Source organism: Sturnus vulgaris, chromosome 14 (assembly GCF_052056855.1).
Source record: "Sturnus vulgaris isolate bStuVul1 chromosome 14, bStuVul1.hap1, whole genome shotgun sequence".
Lineage (NCBI taxonomy): Eukaryota > Metazoa > Chordata > Aves > Passeriformes > Sturnidae > Sturnus > Sturnus vulgaris.
Window position 1 is genome coordinate 3,128,163 of NC_142256.1, and position 22,782 is coordinate 3,150,944.

The 22,782-nt window shown below is 41.7% G+C and overlaps 1 protein-coding gene across 1 annotated transcript; it reads right to left on the bottom strand.

The window, feature by feature from the left end:
- Nucleotides 1-2,927: 2,927 nt before the first annotated feature.
- Nucleotides 2,928-22,282, bottom strand: CHIC1 (cysteine rich hydrophobic domain 1). Its single transcript, XM_014877130.2, has 6 exons — nt 22,082-22,282; nt 15,756-15,810; nt 9,332-9,487; nt 7,674-7,730; nt 7,424-7,483; nt 2,928-6,736 (listed from the first exon to the last, which is right to left on the bottom strand). The coding sequence occupies exons 1-6, from the start codon at nt 22,249-22,251 to the stop codon at nt 6,686-6,688; spliced, it is 549 nt and encodes a 182-aa protein (XP_014732616.1). The 5' UTR covers nt 22,252-22,282; the 3' UTR covers nt 2,928-6,685.
- Between the last annotated feature and the right edge of the window lie 500 nt (nt 22,283-22,782).

A 22,782-nucleotide genomic window follows, 5' to 3' on the forward strand; every position in this document is an offset into this window, starting at 1 on the left:
CCTCTCGGCCTCTCGCCGGCAGTGTCGCCGGGCTGAGGCGCCCCGGAAAGGGGTGTCCCGCGGGAAGGGCGTGAGCAGTCCCGCAGCACTGGCGGGCAGCGCTGGACGCCGCTCCGTGTCACTGCTCCCCAGCACTGGGGACACGGGCGGGACTGGCTGCGTGCGGCTGGCACCTGTGCGGCTCCTCGGTGGATGTTGTGTTGGATTTCACAGCCTGGAGATGCAGAGCCTGAGGCTCCTTCTGCAGCTCCATCAGTGGGAGCATCACCCTCTTCTCGTCCAGAGCCCTCAACTCCATCAGTGCCACAGGGAAATTCAGAGCAAGCTGATTTTCAGCACTAATGCTCACAAAAACTATAGAGAGTCCTGAAGCAAGTTACCTGTTCCATGCACTGAACAGTGCCAGAAAAATCCCGGGTTAAAATACTCCCTCTCTCCACCCTGTGGTTCCGGTGTGGCTGGGGTCCATTCCTGCTCCTTGTGCCCTGCTGGACCCTACACTGGGAATGCTGAACGAATACTCACCATAAAACTGGATCCAAAATCCAAAAATCACCGGGAGTTGATGCCTGGTGATACCCAAGGATCCAGGTTAACTCTCCAGAGGTGGGAAAGTGCTGCTCCCCAACAAACCTCAACAGTGGCTTTCCATTTTCCACTGTTTTCCATTTCCAATAGAACCAGAATTCCTTATGAATTTTGCTGCTCTATTCAGACACTTCACTGTCAAAAAAGTCCAAGGAGATCCCTGTAGAAACTCTCTGGAGAACCAGTAGTTTTCAATTACTCCTCCAAGCTTGCACACCGTATGATTTACAGTAAATACAGATCAGTCATCACCTTTTGATTAATATTTGCCTTTTAATTTTAAATTCTTACTAGTCTGAGAGCTACTGTAATTCCTCTTTCCAATTTTATTACCTATCCCATGGGACCAACACTGTTGTAAAGAAGTTTCTTTTCTAGCCAAAATCTCAGGTTATATTTGTAATCACTGAATAGAAATATACAAACCTATTTCCTGCAGAAATTTTAATTTACTGCTCAAGAAAGGCTACTAGAGATCGTAAGGTTTACATAAAGCATGTGAAATAAAATGTGAATATGTTGAAAGGATCATTCTCCAAACACAATCAGCGATTAGGGAAAATGTAGAATTCAGCAGTTTAGCCCAGACCCAAATCTGCTGTTTGCACGTTTCTAAAATAAACAGATGAAAATCAACCAAGTCCAGGTAGATTCGATCTCTCAGATAAACCACAACAAGGAAATTACTGATTCAGTCAGATGAAGAAATAACAGAAATATTTCAAGCAGGTCAGGGACTAAGTAAGTAAATGGGCATTTAGAAAATCATAAGCAAAATTCAGGCATCAATCTGTGAACTAATCTTTTTAGTAAACTCATTTGTGTTAATTTTGCAGACTGAATCAGCCTGTGGCAAACACTTTTTACAGGAAGACTGGGAACACAAATACAAGGAGAAATGGAGGACTGGGAAGACACAGTAATGGAAATATTGAGAGATTCACCAGTACAAAGTGTCAGATGCTGAGTCTGGACTGATAATGAGAATGTCTGCAGGGAACTTGTATAAACTACAAGTGGCTGAAGAGAAATAGCCCCAGATTTATCACAGAACAGCTATGGATCAGAAATACAATACAGCCACGAAGGAGACAAATGGGACCCTTTAGATTTAATGGATCACATTCTTGTCACACAAGAGAGGAAACTATCAACACTGAAATAAATACCTTGGCCATGAGCCACTAACTGGAATATTGTTCCTGGTCACTCCTATTCCAGGAAAATTAATTCAAATAAATGCAAGCAGGATGCACAGGAACAGAACTTGGCTTTTGAGAGGAGGCTAACGTTTAATTTGGTCTAAGAAATGAAGGGTTTAAGTCTCTCCAAGCTTCACTAGAAAAATAAACTCAGCTAGAACAGTTCAAGTGCTGACAGACACAGCATTATAAATACACTGGCACAGACAGCACAGCAAAGCTACTCTACCAACAGGTCTGAGACTGCCTTCCAATAGCCAGGGCCAAATCCCAAATATCCTTAACACAGGCCTTTGCTGCTAAGTCTGGGCAATTCCATCTCCTAAAGCCCCCGAGGGGATTGACTCCTGACTCAGCCCCTCATCCCTGTTTTGGCTGAACACCCCAGGAACATTCCCTGCCAACATCCAGAATCAGCTCGGTGCTCCAGTCAGCCCCGCCGGCTCCTGGGTTTGCCCAAAACCACTTCCAACAAAAACACTGCACGTGCCCCTGTCAGGAATGTGAGCTTTTCCCTCAGGGATGAGCCAGAGGCTTTGGTTTGAAGCGCTGCTTTCACAGCTCCAAAGCCAGGCTGGTCACACACACAAAGGGCTGCGTTGTGCTGGGCACAAACCCCTCTGGAAGGCAGGGATTTGTTCACCCTCACACGCTGTCCCTGCTCGGGCTGGTGAGCTGGGAGCTGGGAGCAAACCTCTGCTTTTGGAGAGGAATGCTGCAGGGACAGATTCCTTCCAGAAGTCCTTACAAGGGAGGGTCTGTGAGGCACCAACCAAACCATGGAATTGTTAAGGCTGGCAAAGACTTCAGAGATCCCCAAGTGCAGCCATCAAGCAGCAGCAGCACCTTGGTCACCACTAAACCACGTCCTCCAGGGCCACTTCCACACGTTTTCCAATACTTCCAGGGATGGGGACTCCAGCACTGTCCTGGCAGGAAGGTAGAGCACCAGGAAAATCAGACTGGATGATCATTCTGCAGTTTTCACCTTTGGAAATCCTTCCTAAGCTTTCCAAGTCTTGTTGTTTGAGGCAGCCAAGGCTGTAGCAGGTGTGTCTCAGACACACCCCACCACTGCTGCCATCCCAAAGATGCAGAAAATTTCCAATTTTTTTTTCCCATAAACACATTGCACTATTCAAGGTTTTCATCTTTGAATTTAATTAAAGAAAAATGTCTCAAAGTGATGAAGCATGTCTGACTTCCAGCTTCTTTCAATGGCACAAGCCAGTGCAGTAAATTGTAGAAAGCAAGCTCAGTTAGAATTTTATTTTCATTTAAAATAAAAAATAGAGAGAAAACTCTCCAGATGTGAGGTCCTGTTAAAAAAGTGGCTGTTCACTTGTAAACAGAATAAAAGTGTTAAGAACACAGTTTCATACAGCTTAAACAAAACCACTTTTCAGAAGCAATACAAGTATGTTACAACACTGTAAGAACACCAAAAGCAGAAAACAAAAGAATGGCAGAAGAATCACATAACATTGCTTACTAAAGTGATAAATAATTGATGGTGAATGTTAATAGCTCGACATTTTTATTGCTCCAATGGTAGTGTGTTGACAAGAAAATGTAGTAAACTGTCAGTGGGACAATAATAAATACCAATTTATGGTTTTGCATACGGAGTTTTGTACCTATGAAGAAAAACATAGGAACTTTTTTTTTGTATTTATCAAAACCATACTAATGTAATAATGTTTTTTTCCTGTTTTAAAGTCACCCATTTACAACTGAACCCACATTCCCTAGACTTGGGTGTGCATGTTTGAACACTTTTGTGTTCCTCCTCTGGGAAAACACCTTTGCAGGAGCAGGTGGCCAATCACTAAGGAGAGCTCTGATCCTCTGCCAGAGTTCTGCACTCCTTCAGCACTCTCCAGACACAAAACTTTCTAGATATAACCCCAAAGATTTCCTGGATAAAATCTAGAAACAAAATTAGTGTCAACATGTTGATGTGAAGAAATAAACACTGATTTGGTAGACAGTAGCTGCTTTTAAAAATCTGCTGCAAACTCCCACTCCTGAGAGGGACCAGATCCCTTTTCTCCTTCTCTCACAATGGTGTTGGAACCAGCCAAGGCACTTTCTCCAGCACTTGCACTCACTCTGCTGACATTAATCTGTTACATTGCTACAAATTCTGACAGATATCCTCCATGGAACACTTCACCAACTCATGCTGATCATTTACTGTCGAAAATGAGATTTCCAGTCTTGGGACACAGAATTACTTGTGATGTTTTTGTATTAAAGGACAGCCCAAGTAAAAAGAACCTGTGTATAGAGTTCACAGCAGTGCTGCCAGCTGCCTTCACCTTTCTGTGAGCTATGAATCCTGTGTCTTTCACATGCAAATATAATACTGCTGCTGGTTTTGCATTTTAATGCAAATTTATCTGCTTATTAAAACATGGAGCTTACTGTAAATGACAGGTTTGGCTCTGGTTCTTTACCAGTTCCTTTATGGCCACATAATTAAATGTCAATTAAAACACAAAGACGAGACCCATTCATGGTTTGAAGACTGCACAATTAATAATTAAGGACAAATTAAAATATATAGGATTTATGTAAACTTTACAAATGAATATTATGTGCTTAAGTGTTCAAGGCCAGTTTGGATGGAGCTCTGGGCTAGTGGAAGGAGGGGGTGGAATGACAGGAGCTTTGGGGTCCCTTCCACCCAACCCATTCTGTGGTTCCATGGGAAGTGCCTGTTCTCCCACTTGGAAAAGCAGAGGGAGAAAACAGTCACTGAAGAAGAAAATCAGAACCTGCTGAGATTTTTTGGAGTTTTTTTGCACAACAAAGTTCTGGCAGAACAGTAAGAAACCTTCATTGTTCTGTTAATTACTCCAGAAACTCATTTGTCAGGGAAACCCAAAGAAAGAACTGGGTGTGCCACTTCAGTTTTGGTTTACTCTGCCTTTTTCTGCCATTATTTTCTCTGCTTCCAGTTAACACTCATCCCCAAAAAAAAGGAAATAAATTGGAGACAACACTTTGCTTGGTTCTGCAAAGGAACTCTGATTGCAAGGTGTAGCTAATGATAATTTCAAACAACACAGGAGGTTTTTATTCATGTTACAAATGCAATTACACATTTAGTTGTCACCAATCTACCAGTCAAACAAAGTTTCTGCATGAAATGTGCAGATTTCAGACTCTGAACCATCAGTCTGGGACTGGAAACAGCACAAACTCCCTTTCAGTAACAACTTGCATAAAACTGGCCTTCTGTAAACACTGTGTACAAGGAATCTGACCTACTACAGGTATTAGAATGCAATGGTCTTACAAATACTGTATTTGAATAGCATATTGCAAACTGGAGAGATGCAAATACATTCAGAGGAAACCCCAAGTCACCCTGAAACTAAAAAGCAACTTGGGATGATGCTGCAGGGAGTCAAGATGCTGCAAAGAAATGCCTGGACACTGATAATGAAATCCACCACGACTTGCAGATGCTCAGTTATCTGCTGGGCTGTGTTGTTTCTAGTTAGGAAAGGCAGGGAACTGGCAACAATTTCCATTTGCTTTCTTTTATCGAGGGCTCTTGCTTAGGTCAGCCATTAGAGGAAGTTTTCTACAATGACTTCCCTTCCTGAGATCAGGCAAACAGGGAAGAATCCAAAATAATACTGAATTCCACAAGGCTTTCCTGGCTCTCCAGACAGAGCCTGACTGCCAAAACATATTCAGGAGCCCTTTCAACTGCTGCACTTCCTCTCCTCAGCATGTTTTGAAACTCCACTTTGACTGAGATAAAACCTATTTCCACTGGAAGGGACTTCATGCCACTGGGCTGTGAAAATGCTGAAGTACAACCACACCACAATAACAAAGGTGCTACTTCAGCTTGGATTTGGCTGTTCCTAATTTTTCCCCTTTGTAACAAAGATCTCCAATTCGAGCTCAATCTTTCCTGACTTCAAAACAAAACAGAACTTAACATCCATAGATTCCTCACTTCAAAAGAGACTTGAGGGTATTTTGTTAACAGCAGCTGCCATCTACCCCACAAACACAGCTTTTGCAGAGGTGAAGATTTCAGCTTTGTATTTCAGGTGCTGCAAGCACCACCTGAAATACTTTTCCAAATAAAAGACAGAAATGCTATGCATTTTTCATCCATTTACTAAACAAAGTGCAACTGAGCCCTACACATCTGACATATGTACAAACTCTTTATGGCTTTCCCATAAAACCAGTGTGGGTGGGGCTGTACAATCCCAGGGGAACGAGCACATGGACCAGATGCTGGGGGACTGTTGGCAATAGAATAAGAGCTATAATACATTCTGTAAACCTTGGCATACCACACTTTACATTATGCAAAGAGTCAATATTTACAAATCCATAGTGGGTAAAATAATGAACCCCCCTTAAATGTAAATGATGATTTTGCAAAGTGCAGGACAAAACCAGTGCTGTTGATTGCAAGTCCTATGCAAGCAGGTTCTACTAAAATCATTACTACTGGAGTTTACCTGGACATTCCTACTGAGGGTTTCTAGGATTGCAACATTTAGGATGAAATATAGGATGACACAGCTTTAGGATGCACGTTGGAGGACAGCAAAGAGAGAAATTAATAAGGCAGCATGCTCAGAACAAGTTTAAGCAGCACTGATGTTAAGATCCCTAGTGGCAACTCTATCAGTTATTGGTAATGTTAAAAATTCAGAGTGCAACATAGAAGCCTCGTTTAACATAAAAAAATGTGCAAATTGTTCTCTTCTTAACAAAAGAAAGTAACAGCAAGGAAGATTTCTACTGAAGAACATTTTTAAGTCACAGCAAAGTAGACCATCTTCTTTCCAAAATCATCTACAAGGCACTAAGGGTAGAAAATGACAGGTAACATGAAAGACCAATGTTGTTCCTCAGTCAGGTCGAAATATGGGGTATTTTGGTAAGAACTCTATTAATATTACCTGTTGAAGAAGGGAAAAAGACAAGAACTGAAGACAGTAACCAAAAAGTTCAAAGCTTCAACACAATTTCCATGAACATTAGCTAATTCCTAAGACTAAATAGATCTGAGATAGTCTGGGAGGAGGGAATGTTCCCCAGGGTAACAGAGATTCCACTCATTCTGAAATAGAGGGATTCTGGGTGCTTGGCTGTTTTTGGGGTGGATCTCTTTCCCTAAAACCTCCACAACCTTCCTAGCTACCTGTTAAAGTGGATAGGGGAGTGGCAGAACCACAGAAAAATTTGTAATTCTGCTTTCCTACAAAGTCTGTCTTGTTTACAACCGTGTGAAATTTTGAGCTGGCAAAAAAAAAACAAACCACCAAATCAAAACAAAAACACAAAAGGAAAGGTCCAACCAAAAAACCACATTACTATAAAGATGCAGTATTCCTGCACAATTGTTTGAATCAAAGGAATGATGAATACCACTGGAAAGGGTGGGTAAGTGTTAAGGAACTATGGACTGGTGCTGGTGTGGGAATCACTGCAATGCAGAAAGTCCCAGTGGGTCTCCCTCATTCCAAATTACAAACCAAACTGCACATTTGTCTGGGAGATCTTTTTGTACAGGGTCATTAAGTGAAGGATTTTCTCTTATTTAATCACAGTTCTGTTGACTAGCAATAATAACAAGCAATACTCACATATTCCATCATATTGCTAGTTTCACATTTCCTTTTACTCAGCTTCCAGTGCAAACCAAGCTAAGGAAATAATTAACAAAGGATTAGCACAGCCTTGTTTGGATGGGTAATGCAACAAGCATTAGCAATACTGAATTATCAGATCTGTTATTTAGGATCAGGATAAAGTATGGAATTATGACAAGACTCTAAAATCCTTCATTGCCAATATTCTTCAAGCTGAAAAAAACCAAAACTACAAATTTCTTACCTTATGATATAGTCTGTTGTTTTCCCATTCTAATAACTTGTGAATTGATCTTCTAGTCTAGAAAGGAAGTCAGAAGTGTATCAGGAATGGTTCAGCAGCCAGTCTCATCCACAAGGACCTCACTGCTGCATTTCTGGCTAAGCTTAATTTATAGTAAGTTAAGTTTTATAAAAGTAGAACGAAGCAAAGAAGAAATAAATGGAAGTCTTATCACTTTAACCTCCCACTCCCCTTTTTTTCAAAAAAGGAAACACTCGTGGGTTTTTTGTTAACTTATAATCACTGGAAAAATGTCTAAGATCAAGTCCAGCTTAAGCCTGTGGCTTTTCCAGAGTTCATTTAGTTAGTAAGAGATCCTTTTGATTTTGGTGTTTTTACCTCCCACGGCCAACAAAACAGAGTCTGCCAAATTCTCCTGGCCAAATCCTGCACTCATTGTAGGTGTTTTGCTGAAAACACTCATTTCCATACCTTTAATTTCCAGATTTTGCTAATGGAATTGTGATCTGGATCTTGGAAAAAACTCTCACTACCAAACTCCAGTTCACAAATTATTTTCAGCTCTTGGCTACCAAATGTGTCCTTCATGTCCTGCTCTTTCCACGACTGTGGAGAGGAGATGATTTCTCAAGTTTCAGTGATTTTGAAGGTCACAAAAAGACAACTGTGATGATCCTGCACGGTGTACATTTAATTTTAATCACTCCATGATTGTTATCACCCCACAGAAGTGCCATCATTTTCCCTACTTGGTGCATATTCTCTGTAGCTTTGAGAATTTCATATAATTAATACACCATCACCACATGGGCTTTTATTTAGATTTTCACTGCTACAGTAGCTTTAAAACTGCAAATACTCCTTTTGTATCTCTCAGGCATAAACCTCTGCAATAATTACATTTATAAAGGCAGTTAAAATGAACTAAAACAAGTCCTGTAGCTTTTTAGTGATGCATCTTCAGTGATGAGCATTTCAACAAGTTAACACTTTAATGCACTTCCTCAATATTTACTGCTGTGATAAATCAATTCCAAATGTAAACCACAGAGGTAACTGAGATCCTGTTTACCTGGTATTACTCAAGTGCTTTTCAAAATTATTACTTTGGACCTGATTACAAGAGTGGTCAACTTTGTGTTGGGGGGAGAAGTCTTTAGAAAATAAATTTGTAATTGTTCTTAACAGAAACAGCACGGTAAAATATAGCAAATAAACCCCAGCTCTGAAATGTTATGGTGTCTATTGCATATAAAAAAAGTGATTTTCAGATGTTAAAAATATTTATTTAGGGGGTGGAAGGAGTGGGGATGGGGGTGTCAAGAGGAAAAGTGATTTTTCAGTCTAATTCTGCCACTCTTTGAAGGTCATGAAGGTTCAGTTCTCAATTCTTAGACCTTGAGAAATCCTGGAAATTTAGGGTATCATATATTCCATGCTGTTTGAACTGAGATGAGATCTGCTGTTCTTAAAACTATTGAGCCAACTGCTAATTTGATGTAATTTCATTTTTTTTCTATTTTCTAAATGAAACCCAGAATAACCTTTTAGAACGTGAGGCCAAACCAGGGTTTTAAAACAGGGAAGATATTACGAAAAGTTATTTAATCCTACCAATAATTTAAAAATCCATGGAATAAAGTAAAACAGGGACTCACTCTTTTGTTTAGACACACCACAGGCCACAGGCTGCAGCCCAGAGTGCAGCAGCAGCACAGGCAGCCACAGAGCAGCCACTTCACATTGACAGGGAGGTTCTTCCTCAGGCAGGCGTTCACTCTGCTGATGCTGGTCTTGAATTCCTCAGGGGCCACCTGTAACACAAGGGTTCAACTTCAGGGACAGCCAGCACAGGTGTATTTTCTCAGAAATTGCCTCTACAGGTTAAAATGAAATAGAAAATGACACCATCTTCTAAAGCACTGGTCACCCAGTGAGCATGAAAAGTCATTTTCCTGCAACAAATTCATTTGTGTTGTGTGCACTGCACAAACTTGAATTAAAAAAAACCAAATCTTTTAGATGAACAGCTTCCTCCATATTTATTGCAGCAGTAATTAATCAATGGGCCTGGAAACACAGTGAGCCCAGACAAAATCAGAATTGGGACACAGCTGGCCAATACATGCACTGGCTACACTGAGCAAAAACGTGGAAGAATGACAGATCTCTGCTTTCCAAGGGAATGTGGGAGCTTTGCAGTAAAAATAGAAAGGGGAGAACATTGTCCAAATTAATGTCACACCACTCTAAGGCTACACTGTGCCTGGGTGAAGGCTCTGTCCACAAAGAACTTCCTGAAGTGGCCCATAATGAAGCCACAGCTTCCCTTGTGGCTGCTTCCTAAAATAGGGAAGCCTACAAAGAAATACACTGGATTGTATTTAAGGCAGAGTAATGCACCTCGGACAGGGTTAGGAACAAAGCTTACTTCTTGAAAACTAGCTTTTTGAAATTAAGGAATTTTACACCTGTATTGTCACTGCAGAGTCACAGTGGAACCCCCATTTTGTACCAGAAAACTTTTTCCTCCAATAACTGCATTTCTCACCTACTCACATACCCCAAATCCCTCATCTCCCTACAGAATCCAAGTCACTTCCATCTGACAAGTCAAACGTGGATTTGAGGCAGTGACTCCAAGATGACACCCTTGACTCTAACACAATCCAGCAAACACACAAAGCAGAATAAATCAGGACCAACAAGAGACTTGACCAGGCAGGCACAACTCAAAACCATTTTAAAAATCCCATCTTTCCTGCAAATCCCCGAAGTGAGTCTGTACACAAAGCTGTGCAACTGCTCCACAACCCCCAAGCAAGCAAGCCCAACTCTGCTCATCTGACTCTGCAAACAAGGGCAGCAACACCAACAAAAGTTCATTAAATGACAAAGATCCTTTTCAGCAGGGGCAAAGCCACGGGGCAGGAAATGGACAGGACCTGATGCTGCTGCCTCTGCCTATTGAGCTGAATTCTTGAAAGTATTGCAGGGAAGGGAGTAAATAAATCCAACATCTGTTTCCTGGCCATTCAGCTCACCAGGCACTACAGAGTCAGGGGGCAGCTGGGCTTGCACACAAGCCAGGCCTACAGTTAATAACATGAGAGCATAATTTAAGTGTCATTATTTTATAGCAGGAATGAATAAATACATAGAAAGGAATTATTTTGCCCCCCCACATTAGACTGTTTTGTTTTACATCTACAAATGGAGCAACTAAAAAAATTGCCTATTTTACAAGAGACACCCTAGTTTAAGAAAAAAAAATAAAAAGAAAATGGTCAAAGAAACCCCCTGAGATCCTTTGTACTGAGACGTCTGCAATGAAAAAAAATCTCATTGTAATGTAGCAAACTGTCCTGTACTTGCATGTCTCTGGAACAAGGTTTTATGGATTTCTTTGCCAGTGCCAGATCTTGTACTGGGATATAATAAATACCAGATGCACATGAGCAAAACCATTTCATCTTCAACGTGGGAGAGTTTTGTAGGAAAGAACATCTGGGTGGTGGTTTGCAGTAACCTCACACAGCTGCTGCAGTCACTGCCTCAAAGCAAACTGAGATTCCTACATTAATTGGCATTCTCAACTCCTAAGGAAGTTTCCATGGGCCTCATATTTATAATCTACAAATGGCACTTCCTTTGATAAATCTTTTAGAATTTTACATTCTGTTTATGTGAAATATAAAAAGAAGTAGTTTTATTTTCCTAGAATCCATTTATACTTCTGCAATGAGACTCCCTAAGAAAAGAGAACGTTTCCTTTTCCTTCAGACACAAAGTTTACTGGACCTTGACAACAACACAGCCCAGCCTCCAAATCCAGCTGAACAAACCTGCCAAAGACAATGGAACAGCACAGCCCAGAATTCAGTTTAACAACAATAACCCTTATCAGTGGTAACATCCAACACCAAGAGAACTCAACCAGATTCTCAGATCACAGCTGGCAGAAAAATTTGGGACCTGAGAAGAAAGCACAGGGAAATTCCCTGTTCCTGTGATAATTTTTAGGGAGTCACTGTTCACATCAGGTCAACATGTTCCTACAATTTAAGATGAAAGTTGAAGTACTCTCCTTCCTGCAGAGCAAATGGCTAAACCAGAAACCAACTTTGGATGCCACTAAGCAACAGAACATTCCCATTTCAGGAATTTTGGTCTGATGTTTACCTTAATAAAATATTCTGAAAGCACCACTACCTGCTAACTCACCAAATATTTTCATGTAAAGGTGAATCTCTTGGCTGCAACATCAGATGAAATTACTTAAGATGCTTTTGACTAACCCAAACTATTGGATGGTTTCTGCCTTTAGGAAATGGAATCACAACAAATATATCTGTCAGTAATGGCACATCTTCATGTGAAACTAAAGGAACTGGAGACCAAGATAAGCTTCATGTTGTGATAAACAGAAGAAATCACAATTAAGTTGCTCAGTTTACAGCTCAGTGACAGTTAAACATTGTTACACAGTGACTAAGAACAAAATACCTGTCAATAACTGTTCTAATGTAATAATGAAATGGCATCCAAATGAAAGTCACCACAGAACTGTTGATTTTCTGCCACAATTTTAACTCTTGTCTTCTTGCAGGTAGAGCTTTTGAAAGGTGTATGTGAAGGGCCTGATGTACTTCAAACAAACAGAATTAACAGCTCCTCCTGCACAAAGACAGCTCCCTAAGAAATGCTGGTTTTGACTAATTCTGGAAATCTCTTGGAGAGTTTGTGTCTGGCTCTTGAAAAGAATGAGATAAGCACTTTGCTCCTGGCTGTGCTGTACACCTTGGGAAGTGACATTAGCTCCTTTTAGGAGGGCAAAAAACAAAAACACATAAAAGGAAAGGAGGGGGTGTCATAATATTTTACAACAGGATGCAGGGGATCTCCAAACACAGGAAAGGAGCCAGCAAGGCCCAGCAGGCCTGATCTTTCTCCTTCAATCACCATGATCAGCAGCCCTATCAATCACAGGCACCACAATGCCCAGCCCTCACTTTATGGCTCACATTGCACACTCCTCTCTGGGCTGGACCCCTTTTGTTTCAAGATCAGAGCAGGAAATTCAACTTTTCCCCTTAAGGATCACTGCCTCCATCATTTTCTGGTCACCTGGAGCAGTGTATGCTATTGTGCTCCATATCACAGAGAATATTTTGTTAAAAGCTTGTTTAAGAGAATTAATAAGCCTGTAAACCTGTAGCACACACGATTTAAATTTAACTACCATCCCCATTTAGGCCAAGGTCCAATTACAGTATTAAAAGTTAAATATTGCCTCTGTATTAAGTGTAGTCAAATCTTATTTCTTATAATGTTCAATTGGAGAGAAGCCTGGCTCAGGATTTACAAACTAGGTGAGTTTATGTCTCATCCTGCAAGACAAATATTAATCCAGCTGAATTAGCCAGGCCAAACATCTGACATACCTGGGATTTTCCTCTCCTTTATTATTTTATTGTCTATGCTTTACCCTCTAACGTACACATTCACCTCTCCCAAGGAAAGCAACAAATTAAGTCTCAATTAAACACTGAAGATGTAATTAGAAGCATGTAGCTGTAGGCTAACCTGTAACAGCTCTGCAGTCTCTGTAAAAACTGGGAGATTGGGAAAATGGGGGAAGGAGGAGGGAGATTCCAGATTTCACAAAAAGAAAATCAGGTTTGCTGCCACCATTATTTGGATGGGCAAACTGAGGGGAGGAAGCTTAGGTAAATGACTAACACAAGAATGTGGATAAATCCCAAAGGTTTGTGCTTCTGGGAGAAAGGTGGGGCTACAGAGTTTTCTCTAATTAGGATTTTCATCCTGCTTTAAAAAGCTACTTCTTTTACATCTGTATTTATTCTAAAGAAAACCAGGACTGAGAACTCCATCAAGCCCATCTAGTGGCTTCATCTCTTACACTCCATCAGCAGATGGGATTTATTATTAATATCAATTCACAGGGGACAGCAAAGCCATTAAACTCAATGTTACACAGGCAATATGAATAAACTATGACATTGTCTTACAGAGGTTGAGGACTAATGCAAGTTCAGAGTAAACATTTTAATCCCAATTTGTAAATATAAACAATCACTGTTAGTCATAAATTTTGATTTCATAAAAAGCAAAAAAATTACATTTTAACAACAGAGGGTCTTAAAGTGGGGTCTCAGTTGACTACAATACTGATTATTGTGAATTATCTAACAGGGTATTTGAAGGAAAACTCACTGGAAAAAATGACTGAATTTTCATTTTCAATAGGGATTAAAATGATTGACTGCCTCAACCACAGGAAGAAGCAGATTTTTTATTTCTTGCAATTGACAAAAGTATTAAAAACCAAAAGACCCACAACTGTGGTTTTTAATGTCTTTCATGGCAGCATGTGGCAGGCAGGAAGAAAAATGTGTTTACTATCTGGTTTGATTGGTGCTTTCCCCTGACAAAAGGGAATTCATTTCCTTGCTCAGAAAGCCCCTCAAATCCACAAGGTAACAGAATATCAACAATATCAACATAGAACATCCCTGTATGCAGCAAATCCCTGCCCATGGCACTCCTGTAGCACTGATTACACCCCCACAACACAAAGGGTAAATGCCAACAGAAGAATTTCCTCTTTCCTTTCTTTGCTAAATTAAGTCCAAGCACCCAAGTGAACTTTAAATTAAGCTTTTGTTCACTGTCTATTTAACAAGGGGAGGACAATCAAGTGGAAAATGTGACAGCCATTGATGCTGGTATGAAAAAATGGAGACCTGGTTGTTAATAACCCAAATATATTTTAGAGAGATAAAAAGAGATGAAATTATAGAACCAAATTTAGTTTTCATGTTTCTTGCCTGGGATTTTCTAGAGGCTTATTTATAATAAGCTACAACTTGAACTAAAGAACATAGTTTTTTCCAAAATGTATTGTGGCTGTTCAGTGATCAGAAAGGAGCTTCCCAGAAAAGAATAAACCTCAGACAAGGTGGTGAAATGCAAAGTGCTGTCAGCAGTGAGATCCTAAAGCAAGGGCAGAGTTCCCAAGCTGATTTTCAGCACCCCAAAACCCCAAGCAAAAGCTGCTTTTCAGGGGTCCTGCTGTCAGAACAGCTGGACAACCTCAACACAAGGATTTTATTCGTGGTGCTGTGGTGTGAAAATGCAGGAGGAGAAAGCCCAGATGGATCTGGCAGAAGCAGGAACAACCTTCCAGCTGTGTTTAGTGGATTGTTGCTATGACTCAACCTCTGCAAGGGGCTGCAGAGGGAGTGCAGCTCTATGGGATGACACGAGACAAGGTAGAAAGAGCCAAATAAACTTTTTTCTTCCCAAATTCTGGAAAAGATACATGAGGGGAATATAAATCAGAGCAAAAATAAAGCACTAGAGAGTGAAACAGCAGGAAGAAAAAAGTTTAAGAGAAAAAGAATTAAGCAATTAAAAGATTAAAAAAGTACAATTACAAAAATAATTTAAAACTAACTTAGAATTTAGTGAAGATTGAATTAATAGCTACAAATTACAGTTTCTTACACTTGCATTAAATAGGATGACAGGACTCCAGAGAAAGCAAGAGACTTGTCACCACTAATTTTCAGAATTAACTACTAATTAACACCAAACAGTATTTGTGAAAAAGTACTCCAAACCTATTTAATTTGTAGATTTAACACTATGTTTTGTTCTGTAAAGCTTCAGATAAAACAGATTCAATTCCAGAGATTTGTCTAAACAAACCCAAGGCTTGTCAGGCATACTCAAAAGAGAGGTCTAGTATTTGTGCTGGTTTAATTCAGCCAGGAGGGAGCACAAACTCCAGGTTTTTATAAAGCAAGGTTAAGTGAGTGCTGCTTTCAGGTCTGCATGGAAACACTGGGATCCATGGTGAGCTCTGCTGTGTTTGGAATGTCAATAATGATAACAATCACTGCAAATCCTTCTTGTTTCCAGCTCCACTCAGGGCACTGAGCAGCTGGGTCACACAGGTAACAGTTTTTAGTGGGTTCATGCTCAGGTACCCAACACAGAAACCACTGGATGCACTGGCTCTTCCCAATGAAAAGAACAGTTTAATCTCACACTTACCTTCCCTGTCAGAACAGAAGGAAATTCTGTATCAAACTTGTTGCTCAAGCCAAACCTTGAAAACAAAAGAGACAAACAAAATATATTCCACCTAACTTATTTTGTTTCCCTTAATTAAAAAAAAAATGCAATAAGAGTTTTTACTTTGAAAAGAAACCACTATTAATTTCTTTTGCCCTTACATTTGCATTATTTCACGAGCTTTTGATCAAAGTTAATCTAAGGTCTCGTGTACCATCCAGGCATTTTCAGACACAAACACAGCTTGGTGCCTTACTTCAGTACCTCCAGAAGTGCAAAAATTCTTTTCCAATTGGATGGCAGCAAGCTTCAATCTTTGATTTCTGTAAGAAAAAACCCTTCAGCTATGAAATCCCAGGTTCAACAGTCCTTTTATTTTCTTACACGTGCAATTGCTCCACATGCAATAGATGTTTATTTTAAGGAACCCATTCATCATCATCATCTTAGAAATTGATAAGATGTGGTTTCAAAAACTTCCTTTGGGCTGAGTTGTGGTACCTCATGCAAAATGAGTAACAGCCTACACAAAGGACACTTTTACAACAACTATGAACTTCAAGAAAATTAAGTTTTGGGTACCACTGTGACTACTCTTCACTGAAGTGTTCTGGAGTTTGAGCAAAATATTTTCATTACAACCAGTGAAAGCTCCAGGGAGCTGGATTTGGCTTGTAAACCTGTTACCATTTATTCCAGAACTCCTGAACCTTTAAAATTCAGTAATTTAACAAAACACAGCAGCAGCTGGCCCTCAGCTACAATCTGTATGTTTGATGAAAAGTTAAATATATTGTACATCAAGTCAGCTCTGCTAAACTATCTCCTGAGTATCTGTGTTCAAAAAAATCAAAATATCTGAAAGAATCACTGCCAAAAAGAAGAGCACAAATACATCTGGTATTAAAGGAGTTATTGAAGAAACAAACTTTGCTTTGAGTCAAACTGACACCTTTTTACCAATACCAATATTGCTGAAATATCACAGAATTGTGGAATGGTTTGGGTTGGAAGGGACCTTAAAGGTTCCAGCACCTTCCCCTGGACATCATGATATCACACATACAGTGTGTAACAACCCAGATACCCAAAACTGACAATGGAAATTGTTCAGAAGCAACAAAAAGTCAAATCAACCTTAAAGAAGAGAGAGAGGCAGAACAGAAAAACTTGTGCTGTCTCTAGAAACCCAGTGACTGAAATGTTTGGCAACAACACTGGTGAAGTTCAATCCAGTCCTTCAAAGAATAATTTAAGTTAGAGCCTCTTGTAAAGAGCAGTAGTTGTGTAAAACATTACAAAACACCCCAAACAGTAAAACCAGTAAGATTTTAGGCAGGCACAAAGGTTACTAATATAGCACATTTCCATTCTCTCTATAATCTGGCAAGTCAGCCTCCACATTTTGTACCTTTTCTTTTTAAGCTGAGATCGTCCAGGTTTTGTAATGTTATATATTTAGTTTTAAGGAAGCTTGGAGAGCTATGAAATAGTCTTTTCAGTCTCAAAAAAAAAAAAAAAAGACTAAAATTTTAAAGCACATTCACAAGCTTGCTTTGAGGAACACAGACTATTCTGTGCATCAGCAATGGAACAACCTGAAATGATCACAAAGTAGAAGCAATCAGACAACACAATAAAAGAACTACTAGAAAATTCAAGAATTATTCACTCCACCCATATAACAGACCAATTCCACTAAATCATGCCAAAGGTCCATCTTGTCCACAGCACTGATTCTTACAGAGGCCAGGAGCAGGAGCTTAGGAAACAGCAAAAGAAATGAAAAAAAAGAACAAACATGGACCAGCTGCTCCTCAGAACCCTCCTCTGACCTTCAACAATTCAGAGTTCAAACACTTCCTAAGCCACAGGTAGTGTCTTTTATCTCACTGATCACATACACTCATTAAAATTCCCATTGCACCCCAATTTCCATAAAGAACAAGATAAAGCAGTGCTTTCTGATTAATAAATCTGATTAGGAATACAAGATCACAGTATGTTTTGGGTTACATTTCAAAGCTGATGTCATGAAACATAATAAAACCCCCTAATTTTTATTAGCTGCCAAATCACTCCTTTCAGTGGCAGCACATCCAGGAAACCTGAGTTACAGCAAGGCATCTCTCACACTGACCCCTGTGAGTGGCCAAAGAATTCAACTTTATGTTTTAACTCTCCTTGAAATACTATTTTGAGTCAGAATCACTGATGGTCTTTAGCACAATTTTACAAACTATTCTGTGATTATTTACTGCAGAGTTCAGAAACGTTCAACTCCTGTAAGATGGAGAACAGGGGTGACTCAACAACCAAATAAAATAAAAATATTGAAGCAGGATGTTCTACAGTTTACAGGTAAGTTTGTAAAAGTACTGACGTGTTATTAGAATCTTTCAAGTAAAGAAGTTAAAATCTCAACTCTTGATGAGGAGGTAATGAACTTAATTAGACTTCTTACAACAGACTAGTGATCTAGCACGAGCAGGCATGTGAAATCTTCTAAAATTCAGTATGTTTAAAAATCACTGTAACATCAATTGCAGTAGCTGTCCTTTAAGTCATTTAAAACAGCAGTTGGTTGTGATTTATTTCTGGGCCAGTTCTGTGACTCCTCAGTGCAAGCTGCCCAAAGTGTAACATTTAGAAATTGAGCTCAGTCACCCACGTCCTTTGGTTGCACTTTTCTCACTGCATGACAAGTACCTCGAAAAGCCAGGCACTGTTTCCTAGAGGCTGCAATGGAACTAGGATGACCTCACTTGCCAGTTCTGGCCCTCTTTCCCTGTTTTCATGGATGGCATCAGGCAAATCCCATCACCTCATTTTCCTCCATCTGTAGAGTGCTGAGAACACAACTTGTCCTAGGAGCTATAATAAGAGAAATGCAGAAATCCCTCACTGAAAGGCTGGAATGAACATCTTGAACCACCAGTTGCAAACCTCACCTGCAACAGGTACCACAAGATAACATTCATTAGTTTACAAGGCAGGAGCTCAGGTTTTCTGTCCCCACAACTGAAACAGGAAGATTTTGGAAACACTTTCCTACAGCTAGAAGAGAAATATTTACAGGTGCTTTGCCTTTTTATTTTGTTTGACTTAAACCTCACTCATTCTCATTTCTCCCACTCCTGTATTTCTAGATAGCAATCAGCCTTACTAGACTGCACAAGTTCAACCTGTTTAGTGAAGCTCTCCAAGCCCCTGGAAGCACAGCTCCTTCCCCCACACCTAATCCAGGTTATTTTGAACCTCTGTGCAAGGGTGGAGCTCAGATCCCAGATCTGCTCTTGAGGAGGTATCAGCTGAGCTTTGGCCAGCATTAGATGGTAAAGATGACATTCCTCAAGAGCCCAGAGCTGCAATCTCCTTGAACATTTTAACATTTCCCAGTTCAGAACATTTTCCTGTGAAGCCAACAGAGCTATCCAAGAATCCTTACCCATGGATGATGTTTTGGAAAACAAAGTTTTTGGTAACAAGTGGAAGGCTGAGGTCATTTGCTGTTTTAAATATGTGGAAGGTGGAACAATACCAGATAATAATCAAATGTTCTCTCAACTGTCTTCCAGCTGATGAAAATAGACTTTTCATCAGCACCTGGACTGTGGGTCCCTGGGACACACCTACAGAAAACAGGGTAGAATACCAAAAGGTAACTTCCAGCCAAAACCAGGAGGTTTGCAGACTTCAGCAGGAAGCTGGACACTAATGGCAAAAATATGTTTAATGGTTATTTCATTACCTCATTACCATCCATCCACACCGACTTAATGATATGGAGAAATTATAGCAGATAAATGCAACTCTATAACCAGGTTACAGTTTGGTTACTGCTCTGTTTTTGGAAGTTATTGCCTTTGCTTTGCCAGGCATGACTCAGTCTTCACTACAAATGTCTGTGTGGAGATACTTGGATACACCAAGCAGAGTCACACTGACTATGAGAGAAACAGCAAACAAGGTGGTTTTAACTCATCAAAATGGAACTGCAGAAGAAAAGGCATTTAGTAGGACCTAGTAATTTATCTGTGCTAAAATTCAAAAGCTTTAAAAACCAATAAATATGACAGAATTTTTTCAAAGAATCCCGGACAAGATGAACAGATTTTGCAAACCATTTTTACACACATCCTCTCTGACTAAAATAGAACAAATACACTTTACATGGTCACTCTTATCACACACAGGGGTAGAAGGGCTGGCAAAAGTAAAGTGGGAAATGCAAGATTCTGCTCAGTAGCCTCAGAAAACTCTTGGAATTTATATTTAGTACTGCTGGATACTGCAGAATAGTTACTCTGTTAGAGTGAGCAGCTCACTGACAAGGTCACAATAAAAATTCTCATGCAAGAAACTCGGTGTTTGAATCTACCAGCTTGGGAGTTTCATAAGAGAACTGGACATGAAAAGCTGAAGCAGATGACTCTGGAATTTGAGAATTATCCCTTCTCTATGCACCAAAAGTATTCAAGAAGGCCAGTATCAGTTGAGGAACAGGAGACATCTGAAACAAAAACCCAAGGAAAACAATGGCTTTATACAGAGAGTTGGTTTTCTTTTTTTAACAATGTCTGACTTGTCAGGACAGACATTTTCATTAGCAGCACTCCAGACAGGTTCAGAAAACAAACCCAGGTTTTCCTGGATGACGTCTCTCCCTTCAGTAACTGGAGCAGGCTGCTTCTGCAGCCAACTGATTTCAAAAGCAGCAGCATCTGTGTGATCAAAAAGTGACAGAGCTCCAACACACAAACTCTTTGGGAAGCAAACCAGTTCCCATTTAAGAAGAGGTAAGGAAAATGGACTCCAGTGTCCAGGGTTTACTTGCATTTTATTGGTAACATCCAATAACTGTTTTTATCAGTATAAGAAGATTTAAAAATACACACGAGCTAATAAAAGCTGCCTCCTACCATGCAGGTAGGTCCTGTTACAGGAAGAAAACTGAGAGGAGTGGGAGAAAGGGAAAATAAACTGGATGGGGATTCAGCTCGGGTGGTTACAAGGGCATGTAGCTAGCTAAGGATTTCCAGTTCACTGACAAGACAAGAGTGCTTTTTTTGATGTAGCCATCACTAGTTCTTGGAGATGCTCCTGCCCATCCCAAAACGATGCTGGAGCCAAGGAGGAACTGCAAGTAACACCACTAACACACAAAAAGCATCGCAGAAGGCAAAGCAGATGAGCATGTAATGTTTTTTTTCCAGTTCAGGACTTCCAATCAGGTAACTCCTAAGACAGTACTTGGTATTCTGAGCATCTTGCTCGTGTTCCACCTCTCCTTTAGTCAGGCCAGCAGCTATTTGGGGTGAGGACACAAAGAAATTCCATCTGCACGAGCAAATGCACTGCGGTGCAGCAGAGCAACTCCCCACTGGCAGCAGCTCAAGGCAAGCCTGCTCCAGGCTTCCATGAGGACACAGGAGCAGATCCAAGACCACTTCCCATGGGATGGGAGAGCCTTCCCCACCCCGTGCTTTTGCTGCAGGGAGCTAGGTCACACTGCACCTATCCACAGAGAGAAATGTGAATTTTATCCAATCCAAAGACAGAGCCGAAGCAACACAAGCTTGGTGGGTCTCTGCAATACATAAATTTCAATACTTCCCTCCCTGCCATGAAAATTAACGTGACAACCAACAACTTGTGAAGGATGCGCTTAGTTCTATTAATTCTTCAGCTTGCTGGAGCAGGAATACTAAGAAAATCCCTACGAGTAAACATTACATATAAGGAAACACAGCTTGCTCGTCTTCTGTTCAACTGTTTAAATGAGCAGCAAACATTCTGGCTCACGCTGTGTTCCAGCGATAAAAACACTCAATCTAAACCAAACTCACAACTAAGTTTGGAGCAGATAAAGTACAGCACGGGCAGGAGCCTCCTCTGCAGTGCAGTGTGGGGGCTCCCTGGCTCGGCTGTGGCACACAAGGGTCACAGCGAGATGGTTTGAACAGCCCGTCCGTCCTCGCATCGCGTGGACTTTGCTTTTTATCTAACAAATTGTTTGGATAAAGAGGAGCAACCAGGGAGGGCTGCCAGGGCTGCGCTGCAGCCTCTGCACCCGACAGCCAACTCCGGCTGTTCATTCACGGCTGAGGGTTCCCTCGAGCTACCGGAAAATGCGCACGTTGAAAGCACAGCTCCCCTCACACAGCAGGGGAAGGGGGCGCAGGGCTGGGGCCGGCAGGGCCGGGGCACGGTGCTCCCTCTGCCCTCACCCCTCCCGGCGCTCCCGGCTCGGCTCCACCGCCCCGCCACACCGGCCCCTCACGCTGCCCCCGCTCCTTCCTTACACGGTGATGTGCCCGGCGCCCCGTACCGCTACGGGATCGGGCGCGTCGCGGGGCCGGGGCAGCTCCTGGCTCCGCACCACGGGCTCGGGCTCATCCTGCTCCTCCTCGTCCTCCTCCTCCAGCTCGTAGATCGTGTCGAAGTCCGCCATATTGGGCAGCAGGACGCTCATCGCCGGCCCTCCCGCCGCGCCTGCGCAGCGCGCGCCGGGGGGCGGGGCCGCGCCTCGGCCGCGGTGGCGGCGGGAGGGCGGCGCGCAGGCGCAGCGGGGCTGTGGAAGCGCTGAGGGGAGCTCGGTACCGAGCCGCGAGGGGCGGCGGATGGCGCCGGGCTGGGCCGGGTTGCCCCGGGTTGCCCCGAGGTGGCTGGGAGCGGAGGTGGCCGCTCAGGTGCGCTCGCGCCCGGCCCTCGGGCGGCGAGTAACGAGTCGGCACGGGGAGCTGCTGAGAGGAGTTAATGGTGGTGGTTATAGCGGAGCCGGGGTAACCTCGTTCAACTCTTGTTTTCAGAGCCTCGCTCTAAGCATTCCGTTTACCAGGGAAGCGGAATTAGCTCCGCTGTCGTTAGCGTTGATAACTCCCCCGAGCTCCGTTCCCACCCCTCAGGTGCGCGAGGGTCACGAGCCGGCGCGAGCGGCTCCCGAGGGGAGTTTGAAGTCGCGGATTGCAGGGAAACCGGGGAAAAAAGCCTTACTGGATTTTCA

What these genes read in the sequence shown, in the direction of transcription:
- CHIC1 (XM_014877130.2), bottom strand. Translation starts at nt 22,251, where the DNA reads ATGAGCGTCCTGCTGCCCAATATGGCGGACTTCGACACGATCTACGAG. An exon ending in CTTCTGTTCTGACAGGGAAG is followed by an intron (nt 9,488 to 15,755) that starts GTAAGTGTGAGA and finishes CTTGTGTTACAG; the next exon opens with GTGGCCCCTGAGGAATTCAA. An exon ending in CTAGCAATATGATGGAATAT is followed by an intron (nt 6,737 to 7,423) that starts GTGAGTATTGCT and finishes CTTCTTCAACAG; the next exon opens with GTAATATTAATAGAGTTCTT.